Source organism: Aethalodelphis obliquidens, unplaced genomic scaffold (genome assembly GCF_003676395.1).
Source record: "Aethalodelphis obliquidens isolate GAN/ISIS:26980383/991018 unplaced genomic scaffold, ASM367639v1 scaffold27, whole genome shotgun sequence".
Taxonomy (NCBI): domain Eukaryota; kingdom Metazoa; phylum Chordata; class Mammalia; order Artiodactyla; family Delphinidae; genus Aethalodelphis; species Aethalodelphis obliquidens.
Genome location: NW_020837971.1, coordinates 23368677 through 23384600, shown reverse-complemented (window position 1 = coordinate 23384600; position 15924 = coordinate 23368677). Strand labels below are relative to the sequence as shown.

Here is a 15924-nt window from a genome sequence, read left to right as displayed (position 1 = left end):
ATCTGATGGACTGACCAAGAACAAAAAGAAAGAAAAGGTACAAATAACAAATGTCAGGAATGGAAGAAGCAAAGTCACTTGAGACTTGGAAAATATTAAGATAATCAAATTATACTTCAGGAGACGTCTGGTTCTGCCAAAATACAGTAGTTCCCTTCCTCGAAGATTCTCCCTCTTTCTACTAAAAACCCCGGACATCACTCAAAAGAAACAAAAGAAGACTCTGGAAGTTGCAAAGAAGCAGGGGGCTGCCTGAGTTCTGTGGGATTTGGGGAAGACCTCTGCAGAGAGTTCCCTGTCACACCCGCCAATAGCACAGACAAAAGTGCTCCAAGCAAGGCCAAAGGATGGGAAAGGATGACCAGACAACAGAAGACTTCTCTGCCCATTCCTACCCTACCCTGGGCACACACCAGCAGAAAAGTGTACCCCACCCCTGGTTTCAGCAGACTGAAGGGGAGCTGGCCTCCCACTCGCCCTCCTCCTGCAGAAGCAGGTGGCACTGCTGCTCCCCTGCTGGGTGGTGGGGATCCACTCCTGAACCGTCTATGCTATGGAGTGGTCCCACCCTTGGTTGGCTACTCTTCTGTGAAGGATTCCATGGCTGGGGCCAGGCTGGGAGTGGCACCCTGGGCAGTGGTGCTGACTACGCAGTGGGTGGGTATACATTCCTGAAAGGATGGACCATTGGAAGATGAATGTCATCAAGTTGCTACCCAGTTGCTGGTGTCCTTGAGGAGGGGGGCCACACCAGGGACTCAGAGGTGGCGTGAACTGGAAGAGTCTGGGAAAGCAGGGGTCCGTGCCATCGGGAGCACACGTAGCTCACCTCATTACCCTGGCCATTCTGTCCATGTGTTCATGTGATGAAAGCTGGCAAGTGTCACCTGGCTGGGACATTTTACCCACTTGCTTGTTCAGGGCCTCTTCCAGGGTACAAGCTTCCTGCTGGATGTTAACATGAGATTCAACGTCCTCATACTTGTGCCTATGCCCCTCTGTCCGTCCACAGGTCCCTGCTCCAGACATTTTTGTATCCAATCTTCCAGGCTTTTTCCTTCTAGGCCCCTGGCTGCAGCCAGCCTGTGGACCACCAACCAGGAGCAGGTATAGAATGTCCCCTCTCCAGTCTTTCCGCAACCTCTGAAATGGGCAGCCGCTCATAAATTCTGGCTTGCACTCACTGACGGAGCCAGTGCACCCATAAATCAAGCTTGGGATCTTCCTCATCCTTGAGTTGGTTGAACTGATGTGAGCATGGGGAAGGGCCCTGGTGCAGTGGTTGTGGATAAGATGGGGGCTGGGACGCCAGCTCTCGCAGTGTACTTGGGCTCGCTGGTCCTGTCTGGACTCAGTCCTCAATGGACCACTTCCAGGCAACAATGGACTGCTGCCAGGTCAGCCCAGATTCAGTGCCCAGTGGGCGGTTCTGGGTCCGTGATCACTTGTGCCTAGAGCTAGGCATTCCCTCAGGCTTTATTACTGCATTACTCTGTCTCTCTCTCCTCCCTTTAGTCCTGGCCTGCAGAGGAGACCCACCAATGAAGTGCTTAGTGATGCTGGTACCGCTCAGACCCTCACGTCCCTGATGGCCCTGTGAATGGTGTGCCCTTGAGCCCCCTTGTGGAACACAGTGCTCTGTTGGGGTTCTCAGCCTCATGTCAGTTATCGGTTCCTGCATCCCTACGTCTGCATTCTTTGCTCCATCACTTTCCCGGGGCTGCCCCAGCACTTCCACGCTGCTCAGTGTGGCCCATCACTTTCCCCAGGCCTCTAAGAGCACGCCCCCCCAGCAGTAAGTTTGCGCATAACCTAGGGTCTTTGCCAGGGGAACCCAAAAAAAGTGTCCTGCTCAGTGAACCCTTGCACAGTCCATTTCATATTCCAGTTCCTCTGACCAAACACCCTCACCCTCCAACCTCCTGCTTGCTGCCAGTGCAATGAATGGGGTCCTTCTGTAGCTACAAAGGGGCCCTCTGGTTTGACCCATAGTCTTCAATCATCTGTTTCTCATTATTCCTTTTCAAAGCATCCATGTGACTTAACAGTATTCTGCCAACACAGTTGACCTTGTGGCACCACTGTCCCCTCATCTTTCAAATCTTCACACCTGCAAGCACACGGCACACAGGTGAGCACCCTCTCTGCCCACTGTCCCTGAGCCCCACCTTACTGCCTGTGTTCTCCGACTACTCCTGGCTCCTGGCGTTCCTTGGGTTAGTTAGGATCTCCTGAGAAACAGTCACAAAAATAAGATTAGATGTGTAAGAGATTTATTTGGGAAAATGTGTGTGAGAGAAAAAGGGGAGAAAGAGAGAAGAGGCTGAGAGAGCCTGGGGTAAGATGTAGGTTGGACCCCTGGGAGGCAAGGAGGAAGCAGGGGAGGCCTTGGGTGGAGCTGGAGGCTGCAGCGTGGGTCCAAGACAGGGCAGGCTGGGTGATGGGCAGCCCTCAGGCCACAGTCGCCCATCAGGAAGCCCCATGTATGCAGATAACGGGCCCGAGCTCTGCGCTCCATGGAGCTCAGTCACTGGGGGACACAGCCTGAAGGAAGCGCGGGGCCAGGGCAAACAGCAGGGGATCCAGAGCGTGGCCGTGGGTCCGTAGGTCAGTCACCCCTTATGGCAGAAGGTGGGGAAGGCGCGTTGTCACAGCTGTTACACCCGCATCCTGTGCCATCACCAGCCCATCTATCCTGGGCATTGTGGTCTTCGGTTCACTCTGCCACGGGACACCGGGGTGCTCAGACTCAGCATGGAGGACCCCAGCCTTCCTGCCTGTCTCCACAGTGCTGGGGAAACCCAGTCTCCTCTGGAACACTAGAGTCAATCACTCTGACCTTACAGTCAGCTCCCTCTTACGCATTGATTCAAGAGTGTGAGATGCAAGTTCCAGCTCACAGCTTCATAGATGCATTCCTCCCTTGGTAAATACTGCCTCTAAACTAGCAGAGTCCACAACTGCAGAGACCAGAAGCTAATGTTTGCTAGTTGGTCTGTGGCGTAATCGTGAGAAGCCATTCCTGTCACCTACTCCCCAACACACACACGATTCGGAGACCCACGAGGGTCTTAACTACAGAAGTGACACTACCAGATACTACTGTCGTACAGGTAGGGACAGCTCTCCCACCATGCCCTTCTCCAGATAATCACTGTAATTCTACAGGAGTAAAATCAATGAGGAGAGTGTGGCCATTGCTATTAGCTGGTGATTCAAAGCATAAGTCACACCCGGGAGGACATTACCTGAGCCTCCAGGTGATCCCTTCAGGCGGCACCAGAAGAGTCTTCACCAGACCAACCCACCATCCTGTCACTACAGATGTTTCAAGGTAATGGGGAGCAGGGTGAAACTAGTAAACTGTAAGAGCACAAGTCTACTGTCATGCTTCACTTTTGTAAAGTAAGTTCCCTGTTCAGTAGCAATGCTGTGAGGACCACAATCACAGCAACAACGGCATTTGCTAAATCTGCAGGTGGTGGTTTTGGCAGAAATACAGGAAAGCAAAGCTGCACCCAGTTCCAGTGTGAACAAAGCACGGCCCCTTTCAGGACGGCCTTGGTCCCATGCTGCTGGACCTGCCATCCAGGGGGTTGGCTGTCTCCCTGGTAAATGCTGCCGTAATGGGGGCTCCTTGTTGGACTCTCCTGTTGGAAGATCAGGCACTCAGAAGAGGCTGCAGCCAGGTTGTGTCTTGATATAAGGCAGAGCCTCCATCTTTGTCACCATGGCCACTTGGTTCATGGCAAGGAGAGGCGGACCACTGTCCACAGAATGGTCATCTCGTGTATTGGATGGTCAAGGCTCTCTCAGCTGAGTTTCCCTTTAGTGTGCATTCCTCCATGCTCTGTGCTTATTCTGAGAGATGTAGTCACAAACATTTCCTCCTTGTCAACAAATTTCCAATCTTGTCCCACTAAACTTTTGCTTATTGCTTAAAAATCCATGCAGCTCCATGCTTCTTGTCAACTCTCATTTCTGACCAAGTGGAAAAACAAGGGCACTGCTCGAAGTTCCATCTCTTGAGAAGATTTCCCTTCACTGCTCTTACGGGACTACCTGTGAGCGTGGCTGTAACTGTCCACTTTTGGATGCTTCCAATATATCATGTACAGTCAACTTCCCCAGGCCTTCAGGACCCGCCCGAGCCCTTCTCACGCACACCCGTCCAGCACTCCCATGGCTGGTGGCGGGCGCAGCTTGGGCAGTGGCCTGCAACAGCTGCAGAGCCATCTCTTGCTCTGAGTCTCATTCAAAACTGGCAGCTTGCCAGGGTACTTAGTAAATTAGCAGGAGAAACAGATCAGTAGAAATAAATACTGACTCCAAAATCAAGAGAATTCCCCCGTTCGGCTTTGCACCTCTTTCTTGCTGGAAGAAGCCAGATGAAGAAATTCTTCTACAGTCATGGAAGGAAATCAACATGGGCCAGATCACAAGACCCCTAGAAATGTCACCAAGGTGGCAGGATCCTGAAATCTTGTGGGGCTTGCATCCAACCTTCTGACACGTCTGTGTCTCACAAAGTTGTGTGAAGAATTTGGTAATTCCTGTTTAGCACTGCAGTGAGCACGGTGCCTTTAACACAGTGGGTCAGCCTGGTGCACTGTGGAATGGAAAGGTCAAGTATCTGCAGACAAGATGATGACAGAGTTGTAATTTGACACAGCCTTGCAGTAGGACAGTAAAAGTGTTATTATTGGCTGGCCAGCTGAAAACAAACTGCTTCTGGTGGACTTTACCTAAAAGTACAAAGATGAGAGCATTCACCAGATCAGCAGCTGTGGACCACGTATCAGGGACTGTTTTAATTTATTCTAGTAAATAAACAACAACTGTAAAGGGAGTTGCAACTGCAATCCCACCTGATGGAGTTGGACGGTCATTCTCCAAGGTCCACCATCTTCTGCCCAGGCCAGAGAGATGCGTGCATGGTGATGGGAGAGGAATCACTATGCTTCATCCTTCTAGTCTTTGAAAATGGCATTAATCTCCTAAATCCCTCCAGAAATGCAATGTTGCTTTTGGTTTATTATTTTCATAGGTGGGGACAGTTCTAGGGGCTCCACTAGGTCTTTCCAGTTCCAATAACTCCATAGTTCATGGAACCAACAAGAGGAATTCATCGAGCTGCTATTCCGACTATGTGTGCTGGAACTCAGAAGAGTCAATCAGTGGACCAGGGAGCCCATCCAGCCCATCGTGAGACAGACCTGATCCCACACTCCTTCACTGGTCCCCACCCTGAGCACGGTGGTATCGTGAGTTCCTGGGAGTAACATCAGTTGAGAGCCAGAGTCGAGTAATCTCCAAAATAGCTGGTATGTTTCATTCTCTATTATGCAGCTACCCTAGCAAACGGCTGTGGGTCCCTTCTGGGAAGGCTGGAAAGATGTGCAGCATAAATCTTGGGTTGTGTGGCGGGTCCTTCCTCAAGAGAGCCCCTGTGGGCTGCCTCTGCCCCAAGGTACACATACCTCTGAGTCTGTGAATTGACTCAGTTCTGGAAATTAGCTAAGAAGTCACAATTCTCAACTGCCATGGCTTAGTCAGGCTTCTTTGAAACAGGCCTGGAGCTCTGATAAACCAACCTGAATTTGAATCTCACAGACAGAACTGCCCTCCGCCTCCTTCAGTCTGGGGACACCATGAGCAATGTGCCAAGACCCCCGTGGATCCGGTCGTTCTGATCGCTGCCTCAGCCCTGACGCCCACCACCTCTGGCCTCTGCATGGCACGTCTCCTGGATGCCATCAGCCCATGTGATTCACCAGGTCCATCTCAACTCCCGTCACTGGACCACAAAGCACTGCCAGTACAGAGACCTCAAGATGCCAGCACGCTCTTCACGAAGAACTCCTCTGAGCCCTGGAAGGGAGAGGCCTCTAGACCCATCAGGGGCCAGAAACAGGGGAGTCTGCATGGAAATCTCACATAAAACGTCCACTCCAGCATTCCAGCCTCCCTAAGCCTTCAGACGCCTTACTCGGCACAGCAAGTAATTCCAGGCTGTCAACTTTATTCCGTGTAAGCTACCCACCGCTGGGTTCAGAGTCCAGTCAATCAGATGAGCAAACTGTTAGTGCGATTCCCAGCTGCTCCAACTAGTACACTGAATCCAGGCTCTCTGGCAATGACACCGTCTCAATACGTTCAGCCCCACCCAACACGGCATTCCTTCCACTCTGGCTGAGTACACTGAGGACCTATTTCCTATGCATCGGTTATGCACTTTCTATTGCTGTGTAACACATCACCATATATTCATGGATGAGGACAACACCCATTCTCATCCCAGTTTCTGGGGTATGGCTTAGCTAGGTCCTCTGCCCGGGACAGAGCTGTAGGCAGGTGCTGGCTGGGCTGGGCTCCTTTCTGGAGGAGGGTGTCCTAATCTCAGCTCACATGGTTGTTGGCAGAATCCAATTCCTTGCAGTCTTAGAATTAAGGCACTGCTTTCCTGCCAGCTGACAGCCAGGGACTGCCCTCAGCTCTCTGAGCCCACTGCAGGTCCTTGCCACTTGATCCTCTTACAGGTCCTCTCACGACATGGCAGCTGTTTCTGTGCCAGTGGAAGGATCTCTTGCCCCAGATCCAGCAAAAAGGAATTCAGTGACTCTCCCATCTTTGACATCTTCTGTCGTCTAAAATCAAGTCACATGTTCCACATGCATTCGAGGGAAGAGGATTATACCAGACATAACTCACCGGGGGGTCCCGGTAAGGTGTCTCCAACGTCGCCTATGCATCTCCCCAGTAAGCTTCTGCTGTAAACTGGCTACTACAATTCTTCTGATACGTGTAGTAGGTAACACTTGCTAATCAAACACCCTGGGACTGCCAGGATTCAAGTTAAGGTCTAGGTTCAGAAGCAATGAAAAATGATAGTTCTGGGGAGGAAACAAGACAACTGTTTTAGGATGACCATTATAGGCTCTTCAGGCAAGGGGAAGTTTAGGCTCCTCAGGGGAGGAAGGGCTGCTCTTACTGACAAACAAATCCCAGTAGAATGTTGGGCTTAATGTGTTTGGCTTCACTGGGACCAGTGAATGTTGGGCTTCACATGTCCTCACCTCAATTCTTTCCCAACCAGTGCCTGGCCTCTATCATGGGAAACGTATTAGGTGGTGAGCTCAAGTAGATTTATCATTCAATCCACCATTGGATTCGAATTTAAGTTTGTTTATCAAAAATCTGTGTGGCCACAGGAAAAGAGAGCTACTTCCATGGCAGTCATAGGAACTTTCTGGGTTTTTTTGAAGCCCTGAACTCATCATTTTCTTTTACCAAATGCAGTTAGAAGCAACCAACTCATCTCGGTCCTTATACTTCACTGTCTTCATTAAAATGTACTATTTCATCTGTGGCCTTGTCTTCCATAGGCATGTGGCCCTGAGTGATGATGTGATAATTTAAATGATGTTTCCTCACTGAATGCCAGGAGTTGCCATCATCAGTGGAGTCCATCTTGTCTTTACATCTATAAAAGGACAGATCTGTGGAAACTGAGACCCCTGGGGAAGCTCACCCTCTGGACATCAGGCAGTGGGTGGCATAACTGAGGTCACTGCTGGTCAATGCTGGCAGCAAGTCAGACACACAGCAGAGGAGAAGTGAGGGCCAGCTGGGGCCTTTGAGGGCACCTGTGCATCTTTTGTCACCAAGCTTAACCATGAGGACACAACACAACCTAACATAAGAGAACTGTCCTGCCCTTGGATACCCAAATCTGGGCAGCGATAGCTTATGAGTGTTCTGGGCCCCCGACTTGCAGAAAGTAGAATAGAATAGAGAAGGAAGATAACCACTGAGGTCAGAACCAGGGACCAATCAAAGAACTCACCCATATTTGACAGCAGGAACATCTCACTATATCTTGCCCACCTGGATGGTGACTGGGATGTGTTTCTCTTTACTCCCTTTTCTGAATGGGCATTTTAAACTAGTCACTCTCTTCCTTCTCACCCATTTTATATTGGTAGTTTGGAGGCACATCAACTCTAGACCATACGGACCCTGGACCTGATGCAACCTTCCACACATCACCCATGATTTTGAACTTCAACCTGAATGCACTCACTGGGTGAGAGTTTGAACCTGTATTATGGGGGAGGGAGAGACAACGAGCATGTGACATGCAGAGCTTGTTAATGTGAAGGGTGTGTATCGATGCAGACTCGTTAAAGGGATGCTCTGTGTCAGATAAAGACACCAGCCACTCAACACCATCCCAAGTCCATGTCCACTTTTAACCCCTCTTCTCTATTAATGAGAATCAAAGATGACTATATCAATTTCCCACTTACGTGTCCTTGGGACATTGTCCCCTTCAATGTGATGTAAAAGTCTTGTAGAGGGCTTTCATCTTCATCTTTTTTCTGAATAGAAGGTCAATCCAATGCCTAGATCCACAACAGCCACCTACAGACGTGAAGACAAAAGCCACATTAAGGAAGGTGGAGCAAAAAAGGACCAGTGGCCCAAGGTAAGGACAGCCCTATGGAGACATGGCACCAGCTCTAACCCGACCTTTGCTGGACTCAGAGACAGAACGGAAACCACTGCATCAGGGCTCTCTGTAACTGACACACATCTTCACCACTAATCAGCTTGTAAACTTGGGGAAGTCATACAATTATTGTGACTTGGTTTTCCCATATACGAAATGAGAGTAATATAATAATAAATCACAGAATTGGGTAAATAAAACACAAAAATATATGCAAAGGATTTCAAACAAATCTTTTCACATAATAAGCACTCAGTAAACAACACTCGTTAGCACCAGTAGCAGAATAATTATATGGGGAAAGCCCAACCTCACCAGTGCCGCAGAAAAGTGAAAGTATAGTACGGGAAACTATTTCCATCTGTCAAGGTAAATAATTTATAAAATGAATTCAGGGAATTCCATGGTGGTCCAGTGGTTAGGCCTCCGTGCTTTCACTGCTGGGCCTGGGTTCAATCCGGGGTAGGGGAACTAAGATCCCACAAGCTGTGTGGTGTGCCCACACCCCAAAAAAAAAAAAATTCAGAGAGGGTGCAGTGAAATGTATACTCTGATATATCACTGGTGGGACTATAAATTGATACAATTCTTAGGAAATAAATTTGGCAAATGGTCCTAAGGATTAGAAATATCCAAACCCAGTAATTCTACTTCTGGGCAGAGAGAAGACTTAAAAATACCACAGAGTATTAAGAAAGAAGATGTTAACTGTAATGCTACATAAAACAGCAAAAGTCTGGAAGCAGTAGAAATGTCCAACAATTAGAAATGATTAACCATACTGTAGTAATTTTGCTGAAATGTATCATATGTAATAATCATTCAAATTATGTTAGTGAGGTGTATAAGATGGTGTGGAAAATATATATTAAGGGAAATACTGACTGTATATATATGAATAAAACATATAACGTGAATAAAAAATCACACAAAAGTAGGAAATTTACCAAAATGTTAACATTGCTGATATCTGGGTTATGAAACTGTAAGTGGTATTTTCCCCCTACTTCTAATTTCTTCCATTTTACCTATTTCCTGTAATGAACTCTCTACCAATTAGGATGCTTTTAGCTGTAGAACACCTAACTTGCTTTAATGAAAGGAACCTTCCTATCTCACAGAACTGGGGAGTCCAGGGCAGGCTGGGATTCAGACACCATAAGGGTAGTGATTCAGCATCATCAAGTGCCAGCTCTTTCCATGTCTCCACTCGGGGTCCTCAGCACGGGCTTCATCCTCAGGGTGTTCACCTCACGGTTTCAACAAAGCGGCGGCCAAAAAAAGTCATGTGCTGACTGGCGAAGAAGGATAGTTCTCTGGAGTAAACAAACTTGGTGCTCTGTTGGGAAGAAGGGGGGGGGGGCGAATTGATACTGGAGAGTGAGCAACAATGTCTTCCCCAAATGGCTACTCTTGTCATTTGTCAAAGTATGTTTACTGCTTCCAAGATTTTCCAAAGTAATTCATTTCACTGTAGAAGACTTGGAAAACAGAGGGTATCAAAAAAACCTCCCATAGGACCCTATCACATAGCATGACCACTATTAACATTTTGGTTCATTTGTTTTAAAACTCTAAACAATACTACATAACATTCTACCATATGGAAACAGCATAATTTATTTAACCATTTCATTCTTGCAGATAATTTCTGTTAATTCCATTTTCATTATTAGTACCTTTGGATGGAATATTTCACCTGATCTCTAATTTGCTTCCTTTGGATAGCGTCCTTTAAGTGATATTACTGGACCAAACTTGTTAAGACTCTTTTTACATATTGCCAAATGAATACATATTACACACCTAATATGAGAAAAAAACCTAATTGATAAAATACAAAATGGGAACCATATTTCCCATAAGTTCACAGGTCAATGTAAATCCCAGATTGTGTAATTAAGAAAAAAAGGTTTTGTTAAAATTAAGGCATTATATAAATGTAAGATATTATTTTGATATAAACAAAAATAATGAACACCTGTAACTGTCTCATGACAACAATCACTCCTAGGGATTAGTTTATAGTTATAGTTTATATCATACATATTGCCAATTGCTTAAAACTACTTTCAACATTCCACAACCTATCTATTAATATAACAGAAGCAACTTTTATCTTAGTTCTTATTTATACTCACAGGACTTTAATAATCTATTAATTAGTTTAAAAATTATTAAGCACATAACTATGTGCTTTGAAGATGACTAGGAAACTAGGAATACACTAGTATAATTGAATGTGGAAGACAGACACAAACCAACTAAAATAAATGTGATATGTGGTAAAACAGAGCCAAGAACATTTCACTTCGAGAACCAAGAAAAAGAAGTAATTAACACTTGTCTTTCTTCTCCTAGCTCATCCTCTGCTTAAATTTCTACCAGCTGTTCTTTTTGCCTGGTCTTTTAAATCTGACCTGTTCTGCCCCCTGGAATTTGTGTGGCCTCATTTCTGGTCTGCCTTCATAAGCTGAAAGTCCGTGACTGGCTCCACTCATTCTCCTGTCACTTGTCTCTTCTCATTCCAGATCACCCATCTCTTCTGACCTCCAGTGCCCGTTATCACCATGTCACCCCTGCCACTGCCTTCCCAGCTGACCAGCTAGGGGGCTAGTACTGGTCACGCCTCAGAAGGATGCATCAGAAATTAAATTCCTCTGGGCTTTTAAGTAATAGGAAGAAAGTAATCCAAACTTAGGGAGTACAAAGGAAAGAATATGTACTCCAATTCACCTCATTATTAAATTAAGAAATTTGGAAAACTTTAGAAGCTTGCACTACTTTTACAGATGGAGACTTAATAGGTCTTTTACTAGTTACAGAAAGCATGTACAAGAGGAACAATAACTCACCCAAACAGTAAAACGGCAAAAATACGTGACTTAATAGTGGAAAGACGGCTCTTGAATAACCTCTCAAAAATATATGAAAACAATTATGTCATGATTAGGAAAGTCTAAAGGGATTGTTAAAGAAAGATCAACAGGGCTAACAAAGAAATGTCATTTCCCTTCCCTCTCTTATTTGTGTGAGAATTCCAGAGTAATGTTTGTCCACAGGATGACGGAGAAGCTAATGTATTTATTGGACACTTTCAAAAAGCCATGCAGGGGCTTCCCTGGTGGCGCAGTGGTTGAGAGTCCGCCTGCCGATGCAGGGGACACGGGTTTGTGCCCCGGTCTGGGAAGATCCCACATGCCGCGGAGCGGCTGGGCCCGTGAGCCATGGCCGCTGAGCCTGCACGTCCGGAGCCTGTGCTCCGCAACGGGAGAGGCCACAACAGTGAGAGGCCTGCGTACCGCAAAAAAAAAACAAAAAAGCCATGCAGAGCCTCGGTTTAAGTACATGCCTCTCCTGTCCAGTGTGCTGCACAGCTGTGCCCAGATCCAATCTGTGTGCATTTTGCATTTACATATGTTCACGTCTCCACAAAGGAAATATGAAGAGAAAAACAGGGAACGTTCCAAGAAAGTGTAAAGTGGATACGAATATAATTAAAACAGTAATTAGAAAACTGAGAAGCTACTAATTTTGTGATTTACTCATGTATTTTCCTGGTAATTAATTAATATTTAAATTTTTGGTAGTTTTTCATATTCAAACACAACATCCCAGGGTGAGAGAGTAAGTATTAGGCAGTCGCAGCAGTGGTATCTGTCACAGAACACTGTAATAGTGAAGGAAGTGAAAATGACTGCTTGATTCTCACCCCTAGAGGTGCTGCTGGGGAAAGAAACCGCTTAGTTTCTCTTTCTCTCTCCACATTGTGAAAGCTCAAATGTTAATTTAGGCACATACAACGATTACTCCATTCTCAAATGTCAAAAAGGTAATTTGAGGGACTTTCAACTGAAAAGTTTAAGATCACCATATTGAAGTATATTAAAAACTCATAGTGTGTTTGGGACTAGGTCTTAAACTAAAGTGGCTAAAAATTGCAATAATAAGACTTGCAGTGACTTTGAGCTATGAAAGGTCAAAGTGAAAGGAATAGAATCCCATAAAATTAAAATCAAGGAATGAAACAAGCTGAAATTAAAATGATTGTGGAAGAATATGGTAGCCTGAGATTAGTCAACATATAATAACGATAGAATGGGCTATTTTTGAAAAATCATAAAAAAATCTTTTGGGCTAACCCAATATAGTATATTTGAAACTATTTTAAAAACAGTGATCCAAGAAATATTTTGGAGTCATATGTAGGTCTGGCACTAATGAATAAAGATTACTGGATGTACTGTATATAAGGCATTTGGACATACCGTGTTTCAATTAAAATGATGACACCATATATTGGTAATATCTAATATATTTAATTTTGGCATAATAGTGATTTATTATATAGTAATATTTCAAAAATATACTTTTGTGTTTAACAAACCACCGAAGAGCTCAAAATAATGGCCTATAAACATGCTTTTGCTCCAAACACCAAGCTGCTATTGCACTGAAGGCAGTGAATTCCATCATGGGAGTTATAAGATCCAGGGCTGCAGATCACTGTGGATAAAAAAATAAGTTAATAAGTAAAAGTTTCCTAACGCCACGTAAATTAACTTTACATGGAGGATAAATTTTCAAAGAAGGTTCTTTTTTTTCTTTCTAATTGTGGTAAAATGCACATAGCATAAAATCTGCCATTTTAACCATTTTTAAGTGTGCAGTTCAGTAGTGTTAAATGTATGCAAATCATTGTACAACTGACCTCCAGAACTTCTGCATCTGGGAGAAACTGCAACTCTATACCCACTAAACATCTCCTCATTCCCCCTCTCCCAGCTCCTGGCAGCCACCATTCCACAATTTGTTTCTATGAGTTTGACTCCTCTAAATGCCTCATGTAAGTGAAAAGTTTTAAGTTTTCACTCTAATCCAGCTTAAACCAAGACTGTGACCTAAAATAGTTTTACTGACCACACGATGTTGACATCAGAAGGCTGACTGGGCCATCCTGTAAGTTACAGAAGAAGCCACAAGGGGTCAAGAACCAAATGTGACTACCAGAGGGTCCACAGTAACCACGATTTAGATGTATAAAGATAGCCCCAAATATGGGAAGGACTTGCAGATCATTTCTAACAATCCTCTGATTTCAAATCCTATTTCTATCCTGGGCTAATGGTGTAATTCTGGAAAAATTACTTAGCCTAAAACGTAACTCAGTTTGGTCACCCCTAACATAAGGACAATGTATACCATGAATACGTCACCACCGCTCCCTCTGTGTGATAGAAAGTAAAGAAAGGCAGGAAGAAACCAAGGTCAAATACATTCTCTGCCATTGATTAACTTTGGGATCCTGGGCAAAGTAGTCAATTCTCTTAGTTCTAGTTTCCTTATTTGTAAAACAGGTACAGTAACAATCAAGTCATAGCATTACTGTGAGGACTGAAACCAGATGACTTAGATGAAAAGGCACCCAGCATGTGATGGGCACTCAATAAATGCTTAACCCTGTGCATTGCGGGGTTGCTGCCTCTACTCACCTCTTCCACTGGGGGTGAGGAGGGCATCAAGGTCATGGGATGCCATCAGCCCCTAACTGAGTTGGGGTCTCTGACTAACCTATTGCAGATGTGGTCAGCCAAGGGATCACAAAGATGTTAGTAACAGCACATCTAAGGCATGGGTATCATGGGCCATCAAAAAAGATTCTTTTTCTAGCACCATGATTTAATAATACATGCCACTGACTGAATCTGGGTCATATTATATTATTTAATTTCTTATTCTTTTTAAAATATATTTTTTCAAATTGGGAAATATCTTAACCATCACTCAGAAGAAGTATTTTCCATTCTAGGTTCCACAGAGCTCCTCAAGTTTTAACAGACATTTTATTTGGGAATTAATGTTCCAGATGGAAAAAAAATTGGTAAACAAAGTTAAATAGATTTATGCTGCAGTAATAAGAAGAGTGTCTAAGTGAAAATGTATGTGGTAAAATTCTAATGACATAATATTTCTCAAAGGTGTGTGATCGTGGTACACTTTCTCTCAAAACACATATTAATATTTCTTGATGTACAAATATGGAAAGATTTAGCGAATGTATTGAAAGTGTCAAATCGTTACATATGGAGAAGAGAAACCTGCATGCAGTCTTTACACACAGACTTTATACATGACTGTTACAAACAGAACTGATACTGGCATAAAATCATCTAAATTAAAGTTTAAATAAATAATGATATTCTAATAAATATTCTTATAATTTAAAAAACCTTCATAATATAGTACATGTTACACCACAGAGCCCTTATCTGTAGCACTCTCTCCTAGGATATATCCTGAAATATTTTGTTCTCTTTTAAGTGGAATTGAGGAAAAATGCTAAAATGTTATTTAAAGTACAAAATTAGTGAACTTTTCTTCCAGGTCTGAGTCTCAGTGAGTAGAACATCTCCCAGCTACAGTTATGAGAGCAGCCTGATTAAAACTTGATTATTTCAATAAGAAGAGAAGGAAGCATTGGTGACTGATCAGTATTGACATATGAAGAAATAAGTAAATACAGGAAAATATCTTAATGAATTTTGGATAGGGAATAATTCCTTAAAAAGGGAAGTGACTAGCCATAATAGAAAATAATTGATACATGTGGTATTAAAATTAAGAACTTAAAGTAACAATAGTAACAATAGTCAATCAAGAAAACTAGGAAATAGTTGCAGCTTATGTGACCAACAGAGGACTACCACTCAGAAAACACACACAATTCATGTAAATCAACGAGAAAAGGACAGAAAATAATAGGAAAAATTTAACCAAGGAGGCAAATTCTTGTGTACTGAAAACTACCAAAAATTGCTGAAAGGAATCAAAGACACAAATGGAAAGATGTCCCATGTTCATTTAATATTTAATATTGTTAAGATGTCAGTACTACTAACTATCCATGAAATCGCTATCTATGAAATCTCTAGATTCTATGAAAGCTCTATCAAAATCCCAGTGGTGGCATTTTCAGAGATAAAAAAATCCATCATAAAACTCATTTGAAATCTCAAGGGACTCAGAATAGCCAAAACAATTTTGTAAAAGAATAACAAAGTTGGACATCTCACACTTGCTGATTTAAGTACTACAAAGCTTTGTAATTTCAGTGGTCTGGTACTGACATAAAGACAAAATTACAGACAAAAAAAATAGAAATAAACTCCCAAATAATTTTTAACAAGGATACCAAGATCATTCAATGAGGAAAGGACAGTCTTTTCAACAAATGTTTGACCAAACTGGATATCCACTTGAAAATGAATGAGGTTGGACGCACCTTACACCATATATACAAAAATTAACTCAAAATGGATCAAAGACCTAAACATAAGAGCTAAAACCATGAAATTCTTGGAAGAAAACATAGGAAAAAGCTTTATGACATTAGATTTTACAATGATTTTTTT

At 43.8% G+C, this 15924-nt stretch overlaps 1 protein-coding gene across 1 annotated transcript in view; it reads right to left on the bottom strand.

The window, feature by feature from the left end:
• Positions 1-12811: 12811 nt before the first annotated feature.
• The window catches only part of ZPBP (zona pellucida binding protein), a 102902-nt gene continuing 99789 nt past the window's right edge, over positions 12812-15924 (bottom strand). Inside the window, exon 8 of the mRNA XM_027124143.1 lies at positions 12812-13018. Within this exon, the coding sequence (XP_026979944.1) occupies positions 12924-13018 (95 nt within the window). The 3' untranslated portion in view covers positions 12812-12923. The remainder of the gene's footprint in view (positions 13019-15924) is intronic.